Source organism: Lycium barbarum, chromosome 6 (genome assembly GCF_019175385.1).
Source record: "Lycium barbarum isolate Lr01 chromosome 6, ASM1917538v2, whole genome shotgun sequence".
Taxonomy (NCBI): domain Eukaryota; kingdom Viridiplantae; phylum Streptophyta; class Magnoliopsida; order Solanales; family Solanaceae; genus Lycium; species Lycium barbarum.
In genome coordinates, this window is record NC_083342.1 from 104,717,581 (window position 1) to 104,735,869 (window position 18,289).

Consider the following 18,289-nt stretch of genomic DNA (forward strand, 5'->3'; position numbering starts at 1 on the left):
CCATCCCATATTACTTGTCACTTTCCCTTTTGCACACCCATTAAGAAATCATAAATAAAAGATGTATTTTACAATCTTACCCCTATCTCTCTCCAATAAATACATTCTAACCAAAATTGACTATTTTCAAGAGCATTTATTACTAAGGGTAAGATGGGAAAGATTTAATTAACTTTATCTTGGCTTTGTAAATGAACAAGTAATTTGGACATATACTTTTAGTAATGTGGCCAAGTAATATGGGATGGAGAGAGTAAGATGGGAAAGATTTAATTAATTTTATCTTGATTTTGTAAAATGAACAAGTAATTTGGACATATATTTTTAATAATGAGGCCAAGTAATATGGGTCGGAGGAAGTACTTCATATTAATTCTTAAAGAACGTGAAAAATCAAAAGTGAACAAGTAAAAGTGCACGGAGGAAATAAATATATGTCAGAGAATTAAAATTGAAGTGCATACGTGTATACATGAGAAGAGAATAAATATTCAGTACTATGACATATGTCCACGAAGGATAAAAAAAGTAGTGTAGTAATGTGGCCAAATAATATGGGACGGAGGGAGTACTTCATTTATTAATTCTTAAAGAACTTGAAAAGTCAAAAGTGAACAAGTAAAAGTGCATGGAGTGTCACGCCCCAAAACCCACCCTGGACGTGACTAACATCCGATGTTATGAACAACAATGGAAGAACCTTATAAAATCAATTAACGTCAAGTCGATATTTTTTTTTTTTAATAATCTTTCAGTATTTAATTAAACAAGTTATAAATAACTAAATAAAATCCTGCTCACAATTATGAAGTGAAACGAGCGGAATTCTAATATAAAATGAAAAGTCGTAAATGTGGCAAATGCCTTAATAAGTCATATGAGGCTTTCAACATCTACCCACAATCAGACAACTATCTATGGAGCTTCTAAGAAAAATAAACAAACTTAGGACACAACCCGAAACTACTAAGTAGTATATTTGACTCAATGAAAACCCACGAACAAATGTGTGGGCTCACCAACAATCTGGAAAGCAGCAAGTACTCCTAATCCGCGAGATCTGTCGGTACCTACTTTTCTTCGTTACCTAACATACCATCAAAGACAACAATGGTATGCTTGAGTACTGGGTACTCAGTGAGTGTCTCGGGGGCAATGAGTAATATAACAAAATAATACAATAATGATTAGTGAAAATAGTTCCAATAGAATAATTTGAAAGCAAAGACAAGATCAATCGTACAACTTAAATTCATCAATAGAAAACCATCAAGACAAGTATATATCGTTTTTGATTCAGTATACCATTTATTACCATTTGAGTCTTTTCCATTCGAGATCAATATCATCGACAAGCCACTCACATGTGAACAAGTTCATTATCATCAATAAGCCACTCACAGGCAACAAAGATACGAAATAAGCCACTCACAAGCAACCAATATATGAAACAAGCCACTTACAGGCAACCAAGATACGAAATAAGCCACTTACAGACAGATCAAATAATCGATACTCCAGGTTAGGAAATCACGGAGGCTAATCGTCCTCTGGACTAGCAAAACAATAGATGCACCGAGCTATACTCCTCGGAGGTCAATCGTCCTCTGGACTGACGCAACAATAGATGCACCGGGCTGTACGCTTCGGACGTCAATCGTCGTCTGGACTGACACAACAATACTCGTATCGATACGTTAGGATTCATAACGGCTAATCGTCCTCTGGACTAGCACAGCTTGCCCATACAGGCCCAAACACAAACAAGATACAAATCATAGCATATTAGCCAAATCATCAATCATGGCATAGAAGCCGAATCCCAAGTCATATCATGATAGCCAAATTATTTCTTATGGATTATGTTCATCTTCCCATTATAGGGATACATCAATTCATTTCAGTTTTAGAAAAATAGACTCACTTCTTTAAACAAGTTTCATGTTCAACACAATCCATTTATAGAGCATTCACATGAGATAATCAAGCTTTCCAAATCTCAAGTTTAAACATCCCTTAAAGTTAATTCGAGTTCAAATATCAAAGCTTCATGTCTCAATCTTTAATCATCCCTTAGAGAGGAAAACAATCATGAATACGTATGTATATATATATATATATATATATATATATATATAAAAATATAGTACAAACAATGTTTAATATGGGTTTGTCCTTCACGCAACAAACCACAACCAAAGTTACACAAATCGTTTCAAAAGAGTATGTTAAAAAAGACACATACAAATCACCTTTGAAGTAAAAAAGGACTTTTAAAAGAGACATACATCAAAGAAGGTTTTCAAAAGAGACATACATCAAAGAAGGTTTTCAAAAGAGACATACCTCGAATCCCGCTAAAAGCTAGAAAAACAGAATTCCCAAGGTTCAAAAATCAATATACAATGGATTTAGATGAGAAATATTAAAGCTTTATTCGTCTCTACGAACTTTCTTTATGTTTCGAAAATTAGGGCTTTCTAAGACTAGAAACATGTTCTTGAACCTCATGTGAATCATTAGTGGATTCCAATCGCGTAATATAATCTATACTAGCCTAAAAGTCAATAATTAAATCAGGGAAACCAAAGTTCATACCTTTTAGAGGAAGTTCTACAAGCCCCTTCTTCTCCTCTCTAGAGTTTTCAAGAATCTAGAGTTTGGAGAGATGAACTAAGGTTAATGTGATATTATATTGATGAAGTAATGATGGGAATTGATTAAGAACTTACCTTATATGTTTTGGGGAAACCCTAGGGTTGTTTCCTCTCAAAAAGTCGACCAAAATGAAGTGGGAATGAATATAACGAAATTAGGCTTTTATAAAATTCGGGAAAAATCGATTTAGGCATAAAATGGGCTGGTGCGTCGCCTAGGGCGATGCGCACAGTATATCTGTTTCGACGGCATCAAAATTTTGAGTTTCCTGAAAATTTGGCCTGGGGCGCTGCGCATCCTAATTTTTACATTGCACTGATGATATTCTGTAAAATGCGCATAACTCCTAGCACAGAGCTCCGTTAGAGCTGGACGACCTACCATTGGAAAGTTATTTCAAATACCTACAACTTTCATGGAGGAAGTTTTCCCAAAATACCAATGAATTTTCACGAAACTGTCTTAGAAGTCAGACCTATCGCAATTTAGATGAGTTTGAGAACTCTTACGAACTTTACTATTTGGTTTGACTTCAAACGACTGCTTATCACCCAAATTCATTTTGAATGGATTAATATAGCTAAAATATCATCTTTATACTAGTTTTACACATTCACACCTAACCCGAATTTACGGAACGTTACACATATGAAATAAATGTGTCAGAGAATTAAAATTGAAGTGCATACGTGTATACATGAGAAGAGAGTAAATATTCAGTACTATGACATATGTCCACATGAGATAAAAAAGTAGTTGGTTAAAATGTACAACTTATATGGCTTTTGGTACAAGCATTCATTGCTGTGTTAGTCCCTCTTGGACACTTATATATAATAGAAAATAGTCATCCGACATAAGTTCTGTAGCATTTTTATCTTTGGAAACTGAACTGTTGGCTCGCTTAGCATAAGTTGTAGCAATTGAGTCATGCGGTATAAGTTGTGTAGTATTTTTTAGATTATGCTAAGTGCTAAAGGTTTTATCTGTTCTAGCATAACTTGTGTGGATGTTGTGATACATATGTCGAAGCTAAATGTAAACTATGCCGAGTGAAATCCAAAGTTATGTCGTTTTTCAGATTATGTTGAGTGTTGAAAGTTTTGTCTTGTCCTACATAACTTGTGGGATATTATGATACATATCCCGAGCGAAACCTAAATTATGCCACACCAAAAGTGTTGAGGGACAAAAATTAAAGGCCACAAAATTAAGAGGCAAAAATTAAAGACCACCCTGAAATAGAGACGTTTGTGCGAATGACCCAAAAAGTTTAATAATAGATTTGATGATTTTACTTTCGCATATTGAACTTAATAGAAAAACAAAGTATTAAATCCTATGAAGAAAGGAAAAAATGAAAATAGTCTACTTTTTAACAATAGTAATAATTTAGAATTATAAATTAAACAACTCAAATTTTTATATTAGTAAATGAAATTTTTTATAACAAGATCCAATGTAGCATATTGCATACACATGGCTAGTATCTTATTAACTTGAGTTAACATCTACCCCGATAAATACTAATATTATCATTTGAAATTGAAAGTTTTATGTCTTGTATACCCATATATAGAAGATCTGGGAGGGTTGTCGAGTTATGTGATTCGACGCAATGGCTACTGAGCATCATACGTAGAAGTGCATCCATATTACTCTGAATGGTTTAAAGAACAACCAAGTTTGAAAGTTAGACCTGAGATTTGTAAAAGGACTAGCGGATGGCGAGGCTGAAAGGGATATAAAGATCCAGCTGGCTATGCGTGATCACCAAAAAAAAGAAGAAAAAAAGAAACACGGAGTGACATAAATTGTAGAAAGTAAGTAATTGTAGAGGATGTCTGAACAAAAAGACATATTGTAACTCCATATGAAGAGAGTGCATTCATATTTGCCAAACACGTCAAAGGATGATGGGTCCTACTAGTACTTTACGGGGAGAGTGCATTCATTTTTGCCAAACACGTCAAAGGATGTTGGGTCCTACTAGTACTTTATTGAAATCTTTCAGGATAATACCTACAAAAATCAAGAAAGGTGATAAACTTTTAGAGATCAAATGACAAGTCTCGATCATCAGCGCGCACACACAACCCTTCTGCATGTTTGAGAATAACAGCAAGCTCGTGGTCATATCAGTGGTCATTGATATGACCACTCAATCCATGGATGAACTGCAACACCAACTCTGTACCCATCTTCTCATTTATAATCCGACAGTGATATTTCTTCAAAATGGCAAAACATATGTAAAGGTGGAAGTTCGGACTCCTGTACCCAGTCCATAACACCTCCCAAATTAGCTTTGCTTGATCAGCATCAAACAACCTGCTAAATTGGAGATCAGTCACTCCCAGATCTTCTATATATGTGTATGCAAGACATAAAACTTTCAATTTCAAATGGTTATATTATTATTTATCGGGGTAGATGTTAACTCAAGTTAATAAGATACTAGCCATGTGCATTGAATATGATACATTGGATCTTGTTATAAAAAAAATCATTTAGTAGTATAAAAAATTGAGTGGTTTAATTTATAATTCTAAATTATTACTATTGTTAAAAAGTAGACTATTTTCATTTTTTCTTTTCTTCATAGGATTTAATACTTTGTTTTTCTATTAAGTTCAATATACGAAAGTAAAATCATCAAATCTATTATTAATTTTTTTGGGTCATTCGCACAAATGTCTCTATTTCGGGGTGGTCTTTAATTTTTGCCTCTTAATTTTGTGGCCTTTAGTGTTTGTCCCTCAACACTTTCGGTGTGGCATAATTTAGGTTTCGCTCGAGGTATGTATCATAATATCCCACAAGTTATGTAGAACAAGGCAAAACTTTCAACACTCAACATAATCTGAAAAACGACATAACTTTAGATTTCACTCGGCATAGTTTACATTTAGCTTCGACATATGTATCACAACATCCACACAAGTTATGCTAGAAAAGAAAAAAAATTTAGCACTTAACACAATCTGAAAAATACTACACAACTTATACCGCATAACTTAATTGCTACAACTTGTGCTGAGCGAGCCAAAAGTTCAGTTTCCAAAGATAAAAATGCTACAGAACTTATGCCGGATGAATATTTTTTATTATATATAAGTGTCCAAGAGGGACTAACACAACAATGAATGCTTGTACCAAAAGCTATATAAACTGTACATTTTAACCAACTACTTTTTTATCTCACGTGGTCATATGTCATAATACTGAATATTTATTCTCTTCTCATGTATACACGTATGCACTTTAATTTTAATTCTCTGATACATTTATTTCCTCCGTGTAACGTTCCGTAAATTTGCGTTAGGTGTGAATGTGTAAAACTAGTATAAAGATGATATTTTAGCTATATTAATCCATTCAGGATGAGTTTAGGTGATAAGCAGTCGTTTTGAAGTCAAACCAAATAGTGAAGTTCGTAAGAGTTCTCAAACTCGTCTAAGTTGCGATAGGTCTGATTCTAAGACAGTTTCGTGAAAATTCGTTGGTAATTTGGGAAAACTTCCTCCATGAAAGTTGTAGGTCTTTGAAATATCTTTCCAACGGTAGGTCGCCCAGCTCCAAGGGAGCTATGTGCTAGGAGTTATGCCTATTTTACTGAACATCATTAGTGCAGTGTAAAAATTAGGCGTGCGCGGCGCCCTAAGCGGGTTGTCGAGTTCTTGATTCGACACCATGGTTACTAAGCATCATACGTGGAAGTGCATCCACATTACTCTGAATGGTTTAAAGAACAACCAAATTTGAAAGTTAGTCCTGAGATCTGTAAAAGGACTAGCGGATGGCGAGGCTGAAAGGGATATAAAGATCCAGTTGGCTATGCGTGATCACCATGTTGCCCATCAGGCTTTGAGAGTAATGACAAATGACGACTCTGTTAAATAAATAATTCCTGTTCAAAATTGCCACTTCAATTGAAGAACCCTTTAAATAATAAAACCTTTTTATGGGGGATGAAAAAGGGTGTGACAGTAGAGTCGCCACATTTGTCCCTTGAATTACCTATTCCAAACTAGCCTTTGTGTCTGCCGAATCACCCACCGAGCAACTATGTCGGTCATCTCTAACACCTCCCAGATTGATCTTCTTTAAAAGCATTAATACAAAAAACAAAAAAAAAAAATAATAATAAAAAAATAATAATAATAATAAGTTCTTGAATTGAACTGAATAATCCTCTCCATTAATTATGAAAAAATAGTACTTATTCAATTAGGTGCCTAACTTTTATTAGCTTGAGATTAAGACGTCGCACTTTGATTGTTTTAGGTTTGATCGTAATTCTAGGAGTAAATATCTTGTCACACAATTATGAGAAATTATGTAGTCAAGTTATTGAACTTTGGTTTGTATTAATAAAATCACTCAACTTAGGATTTTTCTCTTATAAAATCACTCAACCAAATTTATCATTAAAAAACTCCACTTTGCCCCCTTAACATTTTAGGTCTGAAAAATAATACCCCCTTCACATAGTGAATGAGATAATAAACTCCCTTGATCTTAAATCAATGGCTAGAAATGAGTTTGATTATTGCATATATTTTTAAAATGTGTTGATTTCAACTAATATAAAAAATGAGGATTTAACTAATTTGTCTTTTATGGTATATTTTTTTTAATTTAATTAATTTTGACAATGTGCGCAATTAAAAAAAATGGGTTTATGTGATTCTTGAAGCAAAACTTCTCCATATTATCGTGGCCGTTCTTTTTGTAACACAACTAGACATAGTCATGTGACTGATAACCAATTTAAACATTTAAAAAATTTAATCAGACATAAAAAGGCACCAGAAGCCGTCTAACCAATTTAAACATTTTATAAATTTAATTTAAAATACAGATAGGCACCAAAATCCATCTCATGCTCGATTACAAATTATTAAAAAAAGGAATGTAAATTTAGGACTTCTAGGACAGCATTAGAAACCATTATGACAAGATTTAATAAAAAGTGAACGGAAATTTAATTTAATTTTGTACATTTTTCTGCAGTCTAGGCGGCTTTCGTTTAACCATATATGCAACAAATAACTTTATTTTTTGGTTAGAAGTTTCTCTTCCAGGAAATGACATACCTACTCCTAGTGTCAATAGTAGAGTTGATTACTCACAAGTCACTCAACTAATAAAAAAAAAAAATGTGTAAGAAAGCCATTTTTTTTTGTACAAGAAAAGTCTCTATGTTTAAGTCATTGACAAACAAAGTCACTCACTGCACGACACTTAGCTGGTATGATGATAATTTATCGTTGCCAGAATCTCAAAACATTAAAAATACCCATTTTATAACTAATATAAGTAAATCCAATCAACTGACCCGACCCAACACTGATATTGGGTAAAATTCCACTATGTACGTGTTGACGTATCCATAGAGATTGACTAGACATCCTAAAATTTAGGATCCTCTACATTTCTCTTCTCTCTATTTTTCCAAAGTTCTTACTTAGATTGGAGACATGTATCATGGTTAAAAAGTAATGGTTGAGATTTAATTAACCAAAAGAATATTTTAACCATAATTAAGTTAACAAATATTTCCTTATCATTTTTTGTAATTTTCGATAGTTCCTCTTTTTTATACGTAAGAACTTCCAATAATTAAATTTTATATGTTAAGTTAACTTTTACTTAGTTATTTGTTGTGTTCCTTTTTTTTTTTTTTTTTTATAATTTGTCGCTATTTTTTTGTTTTTTGTTTTTAACAATTGACGAGTCAATATATGTCGATAAATGGCCACTGGAATTTTAAAATTGAACAAATTACTTTTATTTTACAAATGTTGTTCATTATTCTTTATTCTTCTTAAACTTTTGATATTTTACATTGATTTAATTGGCCATCTTACTGAATTTACCCCCACTAAACATTTGATGTTCATTATTTTCTCAATTATATTCCCATCTGTTCAAAGAAAGAGAAAAAACTATTAGAAAAAAAAAAAAGAAACTTGTAACAAACTTGAAAAAAGAGAGAAAAGTATTTACTATATATATGGATTAAAAAATATGAAACTAGAGTTATGGGATTTCCAAAAATATTTGAAGCAAATATATGGTATATTTAATATCCTAACCGTGATTAGGACTTTGGTTTAGTTAATTAAATCCCAACCATTACTTTTTAACCATGACATATGTCTCCAATTCAAGTAAGAACTTGGGGAAAATGAAAAGAAGAAAAATGGAGAGGAGACCCATCCTAAAATTTGTAATTCTAATTTATCTGAACTGTTTGACTAGGTCTAAAGTCTAGACATTGCTGACTAGATACAACCAAATGATGGATCTCACACCATCTCACTCTTTTCTTTATAGTATCGCAGATTGATTTCTTTAACAGTGAACAACATTGATTAAGCTTATGAAAGATGTCAATACAAACTTAAGCTCAAAAGCATTTGGGACTCATCTAGCCTATGGGTGACATTCAATTATAATGAAATATTCTTTGCTAGCCTAAACTCATATTTTGTAATTGCCCAGATTGTCATAATAAATTAAATTTTAAAAAATATACCACAAAAGACAAATTAGTTGAATCATAATTTTTAAAATTAATAGCAATCAAGATACTTTAAAAATATATGCAATAATTCAACTCATTTCTAGCCATTGATTTAAGATCAAGGAAGTTTATTATCATTCAAAAGGTGAAGGGTGTATTATTTCCCAAACCCAAAATGTTAAGGGGTAAAGTGGAGTTTTCTAATGACAAAATTTGGTTGAGTGATTTTATAAGAGAAAAGGCCCAAATTGAGTAACTTTAATAATACAAAACAAAGTTTAATGAATTTGCTACATAATTTCTCATAGTTGAGTGACCTTTTGATATATTTACTCTAATTCTACTTGTTTAAACTATCTACTTTAAAGCTCTCTCTTCTATTTAGGTTACCAAATTTTATTGTTTGTATTTTGTTTCAAGTGATTCTGTTTGCAAAAGTGATTAATTATTAGAAAGACTGAAATCTACTCAAAACATTGCAAGGTAAAACTATTTTCTTCCTTCTCTTTCTTGTGAAGAGTAAAGTAATTTTTGTTTATCTATCTTCTTCCTTTTCTCTAAAGGGGGTTTGTGTCACAACAACTGCCTTCCCATTTTTGAGAGGTAGAGTAAAAAAAAGTGTATATGAATAACAAATGATGTAGGGAATTGAAGACCAGTTCACTTGGAGAGGTGGAAGGTTCAAATCCAACCAATAGCATGGTATCCCATTGAAAGAAACGACAAATCTATGTACACAACTTCTATCACAACAAAGTAACTTTGATTTTCAGGATTACGAGACAGCTCAAACTCTTCTATTCAAACTAGTATAACAAAAGAATACAAACAACCTCTGAGAGCCTTGTCTTCTTCGTTTTATTCTTTCTAGAGGTAAGGTCTGCGTACATCCTACCTTCCCCCAGACCCCACTTGTCGGATTACACTGGGTATGTTGTTGTAGAGTACCTAGATGGCCAACATTATCTTTATTCCTGGCAGCTTAGCCATCCTCAGCTTCATCTTCTTTTTCTCTCTTGCGGGTTAAACCTCCAAACACTGCAGCAGGGACATCCTTCCGCACAATCTCAACCTTCTTATTGCCTTCAGAATCACGGTAGCTCTCAATATCCTCATTGTTTGTTGATACCTTCTGTCCATTTAATTCAACTACTCCTGCACTTATAAACTCAACTACCCGACTGTGTTCTTTGCCCTTTGTGTCATTTTTGGGGCCACTAGCTGCATCTCGAGCTACCATCTCATCATAGGAAATACCAGCTTTTTTTCAACACATCCTTTGCTTCTTCAAGGGTTTGTATCTGATCCTTTTGATACTCGAGTAGGATAAAACATGTCTGCAAGTATAAAAGGCAATTATCTAGATGGTCCATAAAACAATTACAAGAAATGCATAAATTGTGAATAATTATTCTTTCCTAACACCAATTCCATGTTGATTCTTTCCTTCTGAATTAAAGTTATAAGTAAGAATTGAAGAAAAAAAAAATACTACAGAACTACATGGTATGTGAACAAAATGGAGAACATACATATGAACAAACTTTATTTTGCTTTCTCTCATTAGCAAAATTTCAAATTATACCACATTGCGCATTCTCCGAGAATTTTTTTGATAAAATCTGTTGCATAAAGAAAACACACATGTACTTTGCCCTAACACTTCTATACTATTTCATCTAAAGCAGTAAAATTTCAAGGTGGAAACAAGAAGCTTGGTCACAAGAAGAGAACAGAACTGCTACGTGAATCAAGTGACAGTCAACTGAACAGAGGTAAGATAGTGGAAAGGAATTAAAACGTGTTCAAGTGAATAGATGTTTATTGCTGCATTGAAGCAAGTTGGACATGCGTATGTGCCTCACTTGGACATACACATACATGGAGATTGAGAGCCTCGGAAAGAGGAAGGTAAATACGTAAGGAAGCAAATCTGTGCTTTATACATGTGGAAACAGGAATTCATTGATTGTGCAGTATGGTGGTAATTTTTAACACACAGCTGCCTACACCTTATAGGTTAAAATGCAGAACTTTATCCACTTAGTTTTTCCCATGCTGTTTTCGTATGTAAATGGAGTTTTTTGTGCAATGAAACCTCAGTTCTAGAAACAAGCTCAAAAGGGACGGATGACAAATTAGTGAATTCGCCTGCTTGTAATCACCCATCCCTCTAATCACTTCCGAACTTACTTATAATGCAGCTCGGATTTCCTAGCTCCTTTTTCTCTTGAAGGATAATGAACTCGTAAAAATCATAGTTGACCAAGGTCTGTCATGCATTGTGAAACTTTTTAGGTGGTGACTATTTTATTGTTCAAAATGCAAATCAACATAGAAAGTCATCGCCGATTGTCTAATATACTCGTTTCTGCCTACATCGTCTTTATAATTAAAGGAGAACAGATTAAGGTTAATTGAATTTTTTGGTCTAACTAGGTGAAATTCACAATGAACCTTTCAACTAGGTTAATGTTAAGCTCTATTTCAAGATGACCCTCCTTTGTGTAGATTATTTTGGCAAGGTATAGACGGAGAAGGCAGAACTTGGAAAATTGAGGGAAAGAGAAGAACGAGAAAACAAAGAATAACTAAAGAGCAAAATAAAAAAGGTAAAAGGATAAGCTTATGCTCGATGGCCAACTGCAACCAAGCTTTTGCCTGATTCACGTTATGCTCAAATTACCTGTTGTCCTTGATTGCATTCTTGAACTCTGACATACTAGGAGGCACTAAATCCATGACATAATCATGCCTTTTTGAACGACGATATTTGCTAGTACCTTTGATGATGGGTATGTTGTTGTTGTTGTTTAATGATGGAGAGCAGATTAATACCATCTTCCTGCACAGTTAAAAAGGCAATCAACCCAACAGCTACAAAGTTCCCGCAACAGATTCCATCCACATAGTGTAAGGTCATATAACAAAAATAAAACTACCAGTCACCAGACTCAACGAAACCCAAGAATCCAAAAAAAGCTCTAATGTTCTGTCTTTTGATTAGATTTTCCATTGCTTTCAGACAACTTTAAAAAGCTAAAACAGAGGAGGAGAAAAACTAGAGTTTCATCTACATTTAGCAAAAATAGGATTTTCCATTCACTCACTCATGCGTTGACGATGTACATTAATTGAAACAGAGAAGGAATAGGTGCCAACTTATCTTAACCCTCACCAGGCATGAATTTCAGATACCAGTGTAGCTTTAACTTTTAGAAAGCGTATAGAAAAAGTATGTCAAGATATATAAGTTAAACTACAATAAAAGAATAACAAAGAAAGAAACATAAGAAGGCCCTCTATATGAAAATTAACAGTTGTGTAAAATGGAGTATTTCATTTTATTTTTCTAAATATAAAATGGACTATTTTATTTTTCTAAAGCTACTTTTAAGTGCAGACTTCATGTTGACCTTGATAAACTTATAAACTTGCTTAAATACTATTATACCTGAACAGTGAACACCACTTGATAGCAAATAAATCTAAATGTCCAGACAGACTTGTGCTTAGGGAAATCTTTAAGATTACTCAACGGTTCTCAATTTGAAAACTAAGAAGTGCAAATAGCAAGCGCTGTCATATATTGAAGGTGGAATAGTCCATAGAACATTTAAATAATTGAGCAAACAGCTTACTTAGCTCATTAATTTAAAGTAAGAGTTCAAGCCCCCATAAGAGCGCAAAAAACATGATGTGTGGGTTAGGCGCATGCCATAGTTGGAACCCTGCCGCGAACACAAGCCTAGCATTTAAGTGGGAAGCGTAGAGGGGCGGGCCCATTATCCAGTACCCACTGAGTTTTGGACCGTGTGCCATTGGCCCTTAGGATTTCTCAGTTATCAAAAAATAAAGTTAAAGTAAGAATCCAGAGTTGTCTCAAAATCTATTTCTAGGATTACTACCAACCAGAGAACAAGAAAAACAATTGATAATTAGATCAAATTATCAAATTTCAAGTTTAAAACAATCATAAGTTATTGAGGCTCTCTACAGCAACCATCCAGCTAAATTTACTACATATATACTAAGGACAATAACTACACGAAGAAAGCAGCTAGTTATTTTAGAAAAACGAAGAAGCATGAGAAGATCCGAAAGGAAGAAAAACTCCTCATCTACCAATAGAATAGTATGCCCATTGTCTTTAAAGTATTGTACTTTGCACTTTCTTCATGAATTTGCAAGCCTCTGAGCTTCATCTCCACTTGGAAGCACAATTCAATTCCATCACTTCCTTAAAAATGTTTATCCAACAGGCAGAAAAAATTCAAGCTGATGCACACATGGAATACAGAGAGAATATCCTACAGAAGATTTTAGCATCATTCTCAATTTTCCCTCACAAGGCAGAATTATGCTCGTAAGGATATATATCAATTTAGGTTTCACGAGATCTTTTTATCTTCAGAACATCAACTAAGCAAAGATTAAACACATAATGGAACCTAAATTGATAATTATGACTGGAAAGAATTGATGCTTATTAACTATTATCACCCCTAAAGCTTAACAAATTACCGATGAAGGTCTAAGTAGAGAGTGTATTTCACCTTTAGTTTTGCATGAGTTATTGTCCCAGATACAAACACATGAAACTGATTATTGCAATTTCATAAAGCGATTGATAAAACTACTCCATAATAGACTGTACTCATGAACTTCACCTTCACCGAAGTGCAAGATATTTGAAGTAAATGTTTTGGTTCAAATACTACTTTATATCCTTCGTACTGTATGAGATGATCAATGATAAAAAGAAACACAAAAAGAAAAGAAAAAGAAAGAAGAAAAGGTGGAGAAACATAAACTAATTCTTCAGTTTATTGGTTTAAAAAGAACTCTTGAGGCATAACTGTAAGGCATAGTGTACATATCTTCAGAATTGAGGAAAAAGCTTTAACCTACCTCTTGCACTAAAATTTCACTCACAACAATATAAAAAGGACAGAGATCTGACCTAGCAATCATGAGTACTTCAGCATTAACAGCATGAAGACGGGAATTTGAATAAGATGAAACAGATCCAAGAAGCTTCAACTTCCAGAGAAAAGTTTCCTTCGGTATAATATCAGCTAAGCCTTGAAGAAACGGAGGGGAATACAATTACTGTGACATGAATGGCCTATGCAATTTCCTATTGGAACAAAGAGACATGAAATATCAAATCATTTGACTATCCCAGCATAAGCAAGATCCAATCACACTAAAGACTCTGTACCCCATTAAAGACTTATTTCCATCAGGTGCAGTAATGTACCACAGCTTAAAAATAAAATGAAGCTTACTAGTTTTGGTTGTTTAAGTGAAACTCCTCCATGCCCGAGAAGATTTTGTGGTTATCAACTCTCCAATATATCTTTAAACAGTATTATTAAAAGCCATCACTGCATTGATTGTGAGCAACTCTCTTTTCAGGTAGTTAGCTGAAATATTTAGTTCAATGTTATGTGTCATTAACTGTCTTGGACATATACATTGAGAACCTTCGAGCATGAGTTGCAGTCAGGTCATGAGAAGTTCTGTCACTCATACAAGGAATTTTGTTTTTATTTGATAGCAAGCGCAGTCTGAACTAACGTTCTGGTTAATCTCATAGTTATATCCTAAAACTGAAAGTAGTACATACTATATGATGATGCTAAAACCAGTGTATACAGTGTTTCTGTAGCACTAGCAAAGCGCAAATCCAGGAAGAATCAAAGTAATGCAAGAAAAACTTATATTGATAAGGTAAATAATTCTATTGACATTGGGAACAAACTCCCCTATACAAACAGAACTTACAGAGAGGTGTGCATAAGCTCCAATTTCTTCTCTCCTCAATTTTTATTCCCCAAGCATGTGGTCAAATAGTTTGCTTCTTAATTTGATCATTTAAAAGAGAGGTGTATGTGAGATAATTTGAGAGGCATACAGAATGCCAAATACTGCCCTCTATATTGATTTCCTTCCATCAGCCTCAATGTGTTTTCTTCAAGTGGTCATCCTAGTTCTTTCTACCAACCTTGCAAATCCAAAACCTAATTAAGGACCTTGTTTCCACATATGACATCCACTTAAATACTCTTGATACAACTTAAAATTTTTCTGGAAATCTAAGTCCTTTTGTTTCAACTTTTTAAAGGTTTCCAGCTCATTTGCTCCCATCATGGTGAGACTATCATTGAATTTGAGCTCTACTGGACAACCCTCATCGAACAACTCCACTCCTGTCATCTCTTTGCCGGCATTTGAGATAGGTGTTTGGTGCTTTTTATAGATGAAGGTTGTAAATCTTTTATCAGGTTCTACTCCGACCGAATCCATTTTGGAGATATCACAGTCAGAGAATGACACGGGTTCATGTAGACAAAGAGGCTGGCATTCAGTATCTGCATCAAGGGAAACTGCATAGCCATCACCAGGCTCAATACCAGAGTGTGACAGACCGATTTCACGGGCCACCTTCATAACTTTATCACTCTGAAGCCTCATTTCCGCATCAAGTGGCAATATATCTCTTTCAGCAATTTGGAGGTTTTTAAGAGCTACCAGAAAAGGAGGAGGAAGAATGGGAGTAGAAGAACTACAAGGCTGAACTTTATCCGGTGTCTCGTCAATACAACATTTATGCAAGGGAAAAGGCAATGGATATAGTTTGTCGAGAATGTCAGAAAATTCTAGAGAACCTTTCTTCAGTTTCAAGGGAAGTTCGGGGAATCTCAAGAAGGCAGAGAAAGCAAACCCCAGAAGATTATTAGGCAAACTGGTGGAAATGCTTTCTAGAGCAATCTCATAAATGCTTGCTGGCAAGCTGATACCTTTGATAACATCAGAAACGGTTAAAGATGATCTCAGTCTTGTGATGCCACATTCTTTAAGCTTCTGACATATTTGCTGGTGGAACTCTGTCCGGTTTTCATCTGAATCCTGTTGATTGTCTATGTTTTTCCTACTAAGGCTTTTAGTTAGTTCCCCATTCAGATACTCTTTAAGAAAGTCAAGGCCCAGGTAGTTGTATTTCTTTTCAAATTTCAATTCTTCAACACTCATATCATATAGAAGGTTATTTTCAGAACATAGAGAATTTCCTCCATAAGGTGCTTCTGACTTTACCTCAGAGTCCCATGCTGCAGTGTATCTCTGAGCTTCTACACTGCCACAGGACATTAACCTCACAAGAAAAAACCCTACTGAACTATCAGTATCATCTGATCCGATATAAAGGCCACGGTTGAGAATGCCAAACCCCAAAACAATGACTTTCTTTTGCCTCCAATCTATCCAATCAGGAAGAATGTCTTTATAGTAATCTGCTCTCATAAGACAACTTTCACAACAGCAATCGCGACCAGACAGCGAAAAGCCTGAAGGTTGTCCCCAAGCATAGACTGATTTACTGAGCCTCGAGATTTCTGGAAGTTTACGGCTGCGATTGTCACCTGGCCCATAGCAGAATAGAGCAAATTCACAGTCCCAAAACGATCCTACCAAAATGCAACGCCCTGATTCAGTAGCCCATCCCCATTCATCATATCTACTACCTCGCCTCATGTCCGACAATCTTAAAACAGTCACATAACCTGGATTATTCAGACCATGTACCCATCGCAACAACGGCATCAATGGCTTCCGCACATCACAAAGAAGAAGTAAACGTCCAGAAATGACAGTAAAACAAAAGGGGTCAGACTCCACTCTAGAGAGTGCAAGAAAACTATCGGTTCTACCCAATGACACATCCTCAATCTTTAACAAGGTGCAAACTTTGCACTTGTCTGACCTCAAATCCACCAAAAACACAGCCCTTGAATTTGCTACAATCAAAATCCTCGGATGCCAACTAAATTCACAGCTTAGCCACTGTTCATCTCTATCCAACTTATCCCACAAAACCCGCAATTTCTTCCCTTGCAACACATCACAAGCAAACAAAGCTCGAGTCTTTTCCATATCAAACAAAAACAAATCACCATTTTCCAACAACACAACACACTCTTCTCTCAAATGTGGACTCCAACAAGCATGAGAAACACTACAACCCTTAAACAAATATCTATCATTACTACCCAAATAATCTAACATAACACTTTCAACTCCTTTAACCCTAATCTTCACACTATACCAATGAACAGAATACAAAGTACAAACCAACAAATACCCAAAAGTAACATAACCACCAGATGAACAACTCTCATCAATTCCACTAACTGGATTCACCAACAACCTCAAAATCCTAAAAATCAACTTATGCTTATCCACTATAAAAGATGCCCCATTCTTGAATTTCTTAACAACAAATTGGGTATCTTCATTACAAAGTATAAAAAACCCAACTTGATCATAATTCTCACCAGTTGGACAAATTCCAAGAACTGAAAAGGGTTTTTTATTTCCACCAAAACTAGGCAAAGGAAGCAATTGAATTGCATTAAAGTTATGAATTGTGTCATTAACATTTGGATTTAACTGTGTAGCAATAGAAGAAGATGTAGAAGGAAGTGTTGTACTATTAGTTTGAAGGAATCTTGGTAAAGAAAAATCAGGGATTGGGTGAGGAAGCTTAGTTGATAATAATGGAGAGTTAAGGAGTAGTTTTAGTGTTTCTTGACATGGTTTGAAAAACAAAGGACCAATTGGAGTATCATTATTAATACGGGCTCGTTTTGAAGAGGGTTCTTGTTGTTGTTGGTGTGAATTTGAGAGAAGAAGTGGTGGAGAATAAGATGAAGAGATTGGCCATAGAGATTTCCATTCTTCAGAAAAATCCATGCTTTGTTTCTCTTTGCAGGTAGAATGAAAAGCTTGTCGCGGCCAGTGGGAAGAAAGGGAGTATTGGAAAAAATCAAGATTACCATATTTGCTCCCAAAACTTCACCTATTATAAGTTTGAGTCCAAATAGGAGAAAAGCAAAAAAAAAAAAAAAAAAAAAAAGTCTAAATAGGAGAAAAGCAAAAAAACGAAAAAGTTTCAAATAGGAATATAAATAAGCAGGCGTTTGGCCGTAGAAACCAAATATTTTTTTTATTTTTTTTGAAATTCTTGAAGTTAGAGTTGAAGATGGAGTTGTGTTTGATTATAGTTTTTGCAAGAAATATATTTGATTATTTGAA

The 18,289-nt window shown here is 34.4% G+C and overlaps 1 protein-coding gene across 11 annotated transcripts; it reads right to left on the reverse strand.

Moving 5' to 3' along the window:
* Positions 1-9,801: 9,801 nt before the first annotated feature.
* LOC132645188 (uncharacterized) lies at positions 9,802-18,043 on the reverse strand. 11 transcript variants are annotated; one of them, XM_060362019.1, is made up of 5 exons: positions 14,981-18,043; positions 14,154-14,330; positions 13,355-13,426; positions 11,877-12,035; positions 9,802-10,527 (listed from the first exon to the last, which is right to left on the reverse strand). In XM_060362019.1, exon 1 carries the CDS (start codon positions 17,945-17,947, stop codon positions 15,221-15,223), a length of 2,727 nt encoding a protein of 908 aa, XP_060218002.1. In that variant the 5' UTR covers positions 17,948-18,043; the 3' UTR covers positions 9,802-10,527; positions 11,877-12,035; positions 13,355-13,426; positions 14,154-14,330; positions 14,981-15,220. The 11 variants fall into 11 exon arrangements, with proteins under 11 accessions (XP_060218002.1, XP_060218000.1, XP_060218001.1 ...); XM_060362017.1 differs by having other exon boundaries at positions 13,316-13,426; XM_060362018.1 differs by having other exon boundaries at positions 13,355-13,430.
* Positions 18,044-18,289: the final 246 nt, after the last annotated feature.

What these genes read in the sequence shown, in the direction of transcription:
- LOC132645188 (XM_060362020.1), bottom strand. Translation starts at nt 17,947, where the DNA reads ATGGATTTTTCTGAAGAATGGAAATCTCTATGGCCAATCTCTTCATCT.